The sequence below is a fragment of the Haliotis cracherodii genome, unplaced genomic scaffold (genome assembly GCF_022045235.1).
Source record: "Haliotis cracherodii isolate W230 unplaced genomic scaffold, xgHalCrac1.p SCAF_13, whole genome shotgun sequence".
NCBI classification, from domain to species: Eukaryota; Metazoa; Mollusca; class Gastropoda; order Lepetellida; family Haliotidae; genus Haliotis; species Haliotis cracherodii.
The window spans coordinates 5593733-5602701 of NW_027266268.1; the positions used below are offsets into that span (position 1 = coordinate 5593733).

The window sequence follows — 8969 nt, forward strand, 5'->3', positions numbered from 1 at the left end:
AATGCTCATGACTAAATGTTAGGGAACAGAATGAGCTGCCAAGGCGAAAACCTAAACACAGGATTCTTTGAATGTTGAAAAACAATGCTTCTTTTCCAGTTAATGTAAAGTGAAAATACAAACATTTTGTCAAAAACGTCAAATACTACGAATGTTGATTCCAACATTTGAACTCGGTCTTATGACCTCCCGATCCCGTTAGTCGCCTCCTGCGACAAGTATAGTCGCCTCTTTCGGCAAGTATGGGTTGCTGAAGACCTATTCTCTACCCCGGATCTTCCCGAAATGGATCCATCCTGTTTGTTTGTTGTTTTAACGCCGCACACAGCGATATTCCAGTTATTTTACCATCCGACCAGTTAGTCGCCTCTCACAAGAATGTGTTGGTTAACCAAATTCTTATCCGGATCTTCATGGTACTTAATCCATGATTTCAACACCAAGGCCCAGATGACAGCAGCTAAAGCCCTTTGAATTTATGTTGTAAGTACAAAGTCTCGAAATTATTTGTATCTGTGATTGTGGGTTAACTTATATGTTCATCAAAATATCTTTGAGGAAATAAAGATGAAATAAGAAATGCACCGATGTGATATATGTATATGGGTTATGTATTTATTGTAAGTAACACATGTCAGTTGGTCTGTAGTTTCTAGGATATCCTCCAACCATCAGCATTAAGCTGGGGGGAGGGGGGGGGGGGGGGGGGGGGGGGGGAGACACACGGGTGTCCCAGCCGACAAAGTTGCACTCCTTAGGCACGTCAGAAACATCTGATCGTGATTCTCAGATGGAGACCCCACTCTTCCAACTGTACTATGATATCCTACAATCTGTACTGCTTCTATAACTTTGAAACCGCAGACCCTGCTATTGTGTGCTGTTAGGCGTTGAATATAAACTTGAAATAGTGCTGCTTTGGAAATTGTTATTGATAACTCAATCCGAATCATGACCTCTTGCATGACTTTGGTCTTTCTTCACACACATAACTCAGGGGAGGTGAAATGGGGTTTAACGTCGCGTTCAAGATTATTGCACTTATATAGCGACGTGCTAATGCCGATTTTACAGTGCTAGCCCACAGAGATACCATGCAGCAGTTTAACATGAATACCCCGCTCAGACAGCATACTGTCCTTGTTTTAGCCCCTTTAATGCGGAACGCGAGGCGAGTCACGACAAGATTGTCTTTTAACATTCTTTCGTATCCGGACCTTCCTCTCTCCGGGCAGACGTTTCACCACTACACCACGGAGGCGGTCCACAAAAATACTGACCCGCTCACTCACTAATGACGTTGAACATGCCAGTCCCATGATGCGTCCTGCATTACGATTTGCAGAGACCACTTGCACTACAAGGGGGTCACCACACACATTTTGGCCCCCTTACCAGCTTGCTTAAATACCGTTCAAATACTGTAACCACTACTGACAGGCCCATGACACTATAGTTGAACAAGCAGATCCAAGGCATCCCCGATACGTGTTCTAAAGGTTACCAGTAGGTAATGTTTACATAAGGGATAATGTTCTGAGACATCCTCTATTGAAGGCAATGAATATTATCTTCACCAGGAACTTGATCCAGATCTGTAATTCTTTGACACTTTTCTTTGTCCCTGACCTTGGTAGTGACAGGGGGCGAGTACTGAGGATCGATACCCAGATTCAGGGATGATTTGATTCTCATGTGAGCTCTTTCTGGAAGCATTCTGAAACATTGGTGTTGAAAATGGACATGAGTCATGAACTGTATATCACACAGTATTCTCAGGACATAACAAATAAAGAGAAACATGATGCTCGGAAATTCACCTAATGTCTTGCTTGAACACGTAAGGGGACACGGGTGGCCCAGTCGTCTAAGGCGCCGCGATTCGCTGTGCAGAGTTGCGTCCCTTGGGCACGCCAGAAACCTATGATTGTGGGTTCGAATCCCGGTTCGCCCCGATTATGTTTCTAGGTTTGTCAGCACCATACCCGTGCTCGTGGGTTTCACCGAAGTGGTAAACGTCTGAGACCTGCATCACTTCGGGCTTTCCTCCCACATTAAGCTGACACGCCGTGATATAACTGGAATACTGTTAAAAAGCAGCGTTAAACCCAACTCACTCACTCACTTGAACACGTAAAGCCATACCTCAAAGCTGTACCAGGGTAAACAGGGTAAACAAGACTCAAATACCGGCAGTCCAAGTGTAGATACACGGAAGTACTGTTTTAAGTACTACTGCTTATTGCTGAATCAGCAATCGGCTATTTGCAAGTGTTATTTAACTTTGACGATTACTTACCTGATCAGATGGCTCAACGTGGCAGCCACAAAGGAACGAGATACATACAAACATTAAAGAGGTTTAAATATAAAAGACACAACACAACTTAGCACATAGGCATACCACGTACTTGCGGCTGAACATGATTATCATGATTCACGGATAATTGATTTAGACATGAACAAGAAGACGTTTTCAATATGGCCGACAACACACATGTACAGGGACCTTCCTCGCCCCGGGACAACAGTGGGTGAGTGAATGTTGTTTTATGCTCCAGTCAGCAATACTCCAGCGGCATCACATCAGGCTGCTGTAACTGGAGCCCAGATAAGCCGATGGTTGGAAGCATGAGTCCAATTCCGAATGGGAGGGAATGATGACACAGTCAGCCAGAGCTCGCAGTGTAAAAACTTGGGGTGCGTTGCAAAAAGCCAATCGCTTGCAAGCAATGCGCCTTTCAACTATCAGTTCTGAGATCGCATGGCGTGCTGGAGACCTACGCTGCCCAAGAATCCCCACAGGGAGACAAGCATGGGATAAGGGAACCTACTCTCTTCCAGAATCCACACGGAGACAAGCATGGGGTTCTAGGGACCTAGTCTTCCCCGGAACCCCCAAAGCATACAAGGATACACTTGACCACTTGTAGCAAGAAGCATTTTCATAAATGCATCTCAACAACTGTACAAATTCCGTTTTTGATAGGTGTTTTATCATTATCGACAAGAGTGTACTTACTCGGAGAACTTCAGGCCCAACCACAGAGACTTCGGTACATGTACAACAAACTCGCCTCTCAACATTCCATCAATGGCGGCGAGCGCCGTCTCCCTGGGACTCAGTAGTCGGTTGATTCTGCAAACATAAAAAATGGTTTGTTTGTTGTTTAACTCCGCACTCAGCGATATTCCAGATATATGACGGCAGACTGATTTATTAAATAATCAAGTCTGGATCAGACAATCCAGTGATCTATATTGTGAGCAACGATAACCTGACCACCCTATTCATTTGGCCTCTTACGACCAGCAAAGGTTCCTGGGGACTATCCCGACATTCCCACGGGGTATGTACATTGTAATGATAAATTAATAAATATTTTTTTTTTACATCAACAATGTATTCCTCCAAACGCCAGGGGAAAGGGTCCAGGTTGAATATGAACTTTGCTGTTTCCGTAACAAAGTGATGATAATCATATTTTTCTATATCCTCTTCAGATTGGGAGCATGGCCCATTCGTCTTAGGCGTCGCGTTTCACTCTTCGCTTCCCTTAGGCGTGTCAGAAACCTACAACCTGCATCACTTCGGAACACGCCGTGATACGACTGAAATAATGTTCAAACTGGCGTAAAACCAAACTCACACACTCACCCGCTCTCACAAACTCACCCACTCACTCACTCACTCACTCGTAATTTAGAGTAATTATCTAACTGGGCTCAGGTCAGTTGGCCTCTAAGTATTTAAATGCTGTAGATCCAGTCGCTCTAGCATCTCTGGCAGAGAAGATCGACCCACCTGTCTTTAGGGTTGCGGCACAATCCTGTACTAACAAAGGCCGGGCAGACGACTGTCACCTGTATCCAGCTGTAACCTAGCAACGCCATCTCCTCCGCCAAAGCTTCGGAGAAAACCAAAACTGCCGCCTTGGAGGAACTGCAATAGAACCTAACCTGTTACCTAGCGAAATGTTGTGGTTAATGGTAACCAAGGACACAGGACAAACAAGACAACCTATCCCACAGGAAATAGAGTAGAAGTGCCAGCATTATCAAACTGTTGCCCAGCTAAGATAACACCCCGTTTACTACGACCCGTGAAGATCCGGGTTACAATAGGGCCTCAGCAACCCATGCTTGTCGTAAAAGGCGTCTATGCTTGTCGAAAGAGGCGACTAACGGGATCGGGTTGTCAGGCTCGCTGACTTTGTTGATGCATGTCATTGTATCCCAGTGGATGACATGAATAACTGGATTGTCTGGTCCAGAATCCATTATTTACAGACCGCCGTCATATAGCTGTACTAATACTGACTGCGGCGTTAAACAACAAACAAGACAAAAAAAACCACACGGTTACATGACGTCACAGTTGCGGAGACAATCCTTGGTAGGCTGCAGTCTTTGATGGGCATTTAGAAGTTGGAAGAAACATGAATACATGACACATTTTATGGATAACAACATCTTTTATTCCTCGTAACGACGTTTCGGATCTACTTCTTGATGAAGGAGCAAGAAGCTGCTCTGAAACGTCGTGCCAAAGAAAAGTTGTAGAATGTTCCAATTTGTTACCAGTAAAGCAGCGGAAATAAACTGATATTATGGTACTATGAACTGCCAGGCAAACGAAAGTATACAACCATGTTTGTGGTGGCTAAAATGAAACAAGCAGGAAATGGTTATCCGATGTTGATGTATTTGATACGGGTATCATTGTTATGTTTTGGCTGTTTTTCAGTACAGTGGCGTTGATAACGTTTGTAATTTTGTAGTTAAATCCAATGTTCACGTGTATACTTTTTTTCGTCCTGTTTAATGCTCTGCAGGACTAAACGTTGGTAAATGTGTTGTGAAAAAAAGAAGAAGTTCGGCGCCTCCAATCAGAGAAAAACAACTGTTCGCAGTGATCGAAAATATACTCTGTCTCTAACAAAAATCAAATTTTGAAGAAGAAAACTGCTGGTCAAAAATATTTTGTCCGCAGGGTGTACAAAATAATAAATGCGTGCGGCGTTAAACAAACAAACAAACAAACAAAATATAAGTCTGGTGGGTAAATGGCTAGATTGTATCATGGGTAAAGATAGTGGTCTGTTGTTAGGAAGCATGTTTTACACCTGTAGTCGACGAGGTAGGCCGTCCCCGACTTTGCCGATGCTGAAGCTATGTTGAGAATGACGCCGCGGTTGCGATCTATCATCCCGGGCAGAAACTCCCGTACTGTCTAAAAGGAACGAGAATACACATTAATACACATGTAAACTAATTCAGAAGAGTGGAGTTCAGGCCTAGTTCCACAAAGCGATCTAAGCGGTACGACAATGGTAAGGCAATGTAAAAGTATAGGAGTTACGACAGTCTGAGTGCAAAGATCACTTTGTGGAACGCGGCCCAGGCTGATTAGAAGTATAACTAATCGAATATTGATCAGGTTATCCAGTGATTGATCAGCGCCGTCGGGTACGATGTCACACCATCTGCCACGCTACACGTCGTGGCCGGTCCCGCACCCATCCTAGGCAACCCCTGCGTGGATTGTGGGTTAGAACAGGTTCCCAGAAACCTATGCTGGTCGTAAAGGACAATCAATGGATCGGGTTGTCAGGCTTGTTTACTAGTCGATTGCGTGTCCTCGTACCTCGACGGCGTGGATCTTTGTTCCTAATATCAACCACCCGATCCCGTTAGTTGCCTTTTACGGCAAGCATGGGTTGCCGAAGACCTATTCTATCCCGGATCTTCACGGGTCTTTAAACAACAAACAAATAAACATACGACAACCATTGTTTCCCCTCAAATACCAAAAAATATTATTATTATTATTATTATTATTATTATTATTATTGATATACAGATGATCCTTTACTTATGGTTTTACCAATCATGGTATTTACTTATTTCCAGTAGCTATACAATGATATGATTTGTAAAATATAATGACCAAAAAGGAATCTCCGGAGAAATCACGGTATTCCGTCCGTGCAGACATTTATATTAACATTTTGTAACGTTCAGCCATCAAAACAATACTCGTCAAGAAGTAGGCCAATTACTCGTACTACATATAACATACATGTAAGTAAAATACATTGAATTGATTTACATTCGGATGATATTTTGTAAGTTAAAATTCGACAATTACAATATTCATGGAAAAAGTAAAGCAAAACCAACACTAATGCAGTGCATACCCAGAACTGAGCCAAAGTGTTGACCTCGAACGTCTTTCTGATATCTGCTGACGTCATCTCTAGGATCGTCCCTCCATTCAACACCCCAGCGTTATTCACCAACACATCAACACCTCCGACATCTTCCCGGAGGCGCTCCGCCACGTCCTTGATGTCGTCTGCGCGGCTGACGTCACATGTGTAGGTGGAAACTTTGGCGCCGACAGCCCGAACATCATCAGCAGTGTTCTCCATGTCTTCCTGTCGGAACAATCGAAGACTTGACCACATATACCACTCAAAACAAGTTAAAGAACACCCACAACTGAAAGGCTGTGTTACAATACCCACCAGCCATAGCAGAGTAACCAGAGCCATGTGGCAAAATCGTTCAAAATAGTTCAATGACATTTCCAGAGATTATGTTTTTGGCCGCTGAGTCTTTTTAAAATATTACTGTTTATATTGTTGAACACCCTTTTGTCATTTTGACTGACAGTTGGGTCTTCAATCTCTTGATAATGAAATTATGAATGACTGAGTTTGGTTTAATGCATTTCAGTTTTATCACGGCTGTTATCGGTTTGGGTGAGGGAAGTCCGGAGACGCATGCGGGCTGTTGACGTGTAAGACTTCAATGGTACTGAGTCTTTTTAAAATATTACTGTTTATATTGAACACGCTTTTGCCATCCGTCGGACTGACAGTTAGGTCTTCAATCTCTTGATAATAAGATTATGAATGACTGAGTTTGATTTATGCATTTCAGTTTTATCACGGCTGTTATCGGTATGGGGGAGGGAAGTCCGGAGACGCATGCGGGTTGTTGACGTGTACCACTTCAATGAAACCTACGAACATGGTCTTTTCAGACTCTGGAGAACTATTTGTCTGAATCTTGTGAGGTAAGGTGAAAGGGGTGTAACGTCGCGTCTAAGATTATTGCACTCATATAGCGACGTGCATGCACGTGTACGTGTGTGTGTGTGTGTGTGTGTGTGTGTGTGTGTGTGTGTGTGTGTGTGGCTGATTGTGCTAGTCCGGACTAATGCCGATTTTATAGTGCTAGTCCACTGAGATACCATGCCTCAGTTTAACATGAATACCCCACTGAACACCGTTAAGGGGCTAAAACAACGACTGGTCTGCTCGGAGTCAGTATACTGTGTCTGAGATGGATATCTATGCTATCTAACACTGCGGCACGATAACCCATTGGATTAGCACTACAAAACTGGTAGTGGCTCAGACTTGTTGAAACACACACACACACACACACACACGTCAGAATGTCAGAAGAAGCGTAAACGAAATACAACAGACGGCGTCGTCGTTAAACCCATCTTGTCCACGGACTTTGGATCTCGAGGCCACCTCAACTTACGATCAAATTTCATCTAAAATGAAGAGATTAAATTAAGAAGTCAAATTTATTACAATCAACCTGTTCTTAAATCCAGTCTCATTTGTACAGGCAATATCTATATTGACTCAAAATGTCAGTCAATATTTACATTGCCTAAATGAATCAGTCAGTATACATATTGCCTGGTTATAGACATTGACTGTAACATAGATAAGTGCAATAAGCTTGAACAAGACGTTGAACCCCATTTCACCTAACCTCAGCTACTGATGGAACACCTAGAACAGATACACACTTACCACATTGATGTCCCAGAGAATGACGTCTGCTCCAAGGCGCCCAAACTCCAACGCCATCTCGCGGCCAATTCCATGACCGCCGCCCGTGATGAGCACGCGCCAACCCGTGACGTCACGGCGTCCAGGGGGAAACAGCAGCTTACAGAAGGATTCCAAATATAAGTAGATAATTTGACCACAGGTATACAAGACCTCTGCCAGCGACAAACCCATCCTCAGACGACAAGTTGCAAACGACAGATATAATAACGCTGAAGCCAGTCTCCGACTTCGCTGTTGAAGTTGTTGATGAAAAGTCACTTAAACCCAGACTTCACTTGAGATGTCTTCAAATCAATCGCAATCGTTTTACCCTGAATGATAAAAGCGACGAGTGCATTTCGTACTCTCTACATTGGAGCGCACTAGTGAGACCTATATGTTCGTCTTCTTGGCGCTCTTCCTCGTACCCTGACTCATGCGCAACAAACCCCCCTTTAAGGGTTAAGAGCACAATTTGTCATACAGATAACAATACACTTCCTATGTAAAGTTCAGTCGCATCAAACTGTTCAGTTCAAGTTGAACGTTGTGAATATTTGTAAAAGTTGGTCGTCATGGCGTATTAATATGATTATGCGTCGGCGTTCTGAAACCTACTGCAGGTATCAGTTGACGCACACTAGTGAACCGTCCAGTGAATGTAGACGACATCCGTACAGAGTAAGGGTCGAGAAGACATCATGGCTACAGCCCTTCCTGCACTGGTCGTTATCTGAGTTTGGGCGATAACGATGCTATTTGTTGGTTTACAATCTCTACCCGTCGCTAAATATACACCACCCTGGTGTCTCTATACTGGTCAAAGTGATCAAAAACAGTTTAAATTTAGACACTCTAATCTGTATTTAAAGGGTACCCGGGTAGGGGCGGGCACCTGGGTAGTAAATTTTGACTCCTCCCAGCCCTACCGCAGAAGTCTCCAAACTCTGTTTATATATATATATATACATATGCATACAAACAGAGTCTCACCTGGTGTAACGCCAAACAGGGTCGTGGTCAGAAACAACGCCCACTCCATTTCCCAACACCGCCCAGATAAGAAACTATGAACTACGACTATGCCTATGGTATCTACACACT

General features: G+C 43.6%; 1 protein-coding gene across 1 annotated transcript; it reads right to left on the bottom strand.

Annotated features, from left to right (window-relative positions):
* Positions 1–725: 725 nt before the first annotated feature.
* Positions 726–8379, bottom strand: LOC139458789 (estradiol 17-beta-dehydrogenase 11-like). Its single transcript, XM_071240207.1, has 6 exons — positions 7845–8379; positions 6201–6440; positions 5127–5233; positions 3806–3943; positions 3023–3139; positions 726–1717 (listed from the first exon to the last, which is right to left on the bottom strand). The coding sequence occupies exons 1-6, from the start codon at positions 8055–8057 to the stop codon at positions 1549–1551; spliced, it is 984 nt and encodes a 327-aa protein (XP_071096308.1). The 5' UTR covers positions 8058–8379; the 3' UTR covers positions 726–1548.
* Positions 8380–8969: the final 590 nt, after the last annotated feature.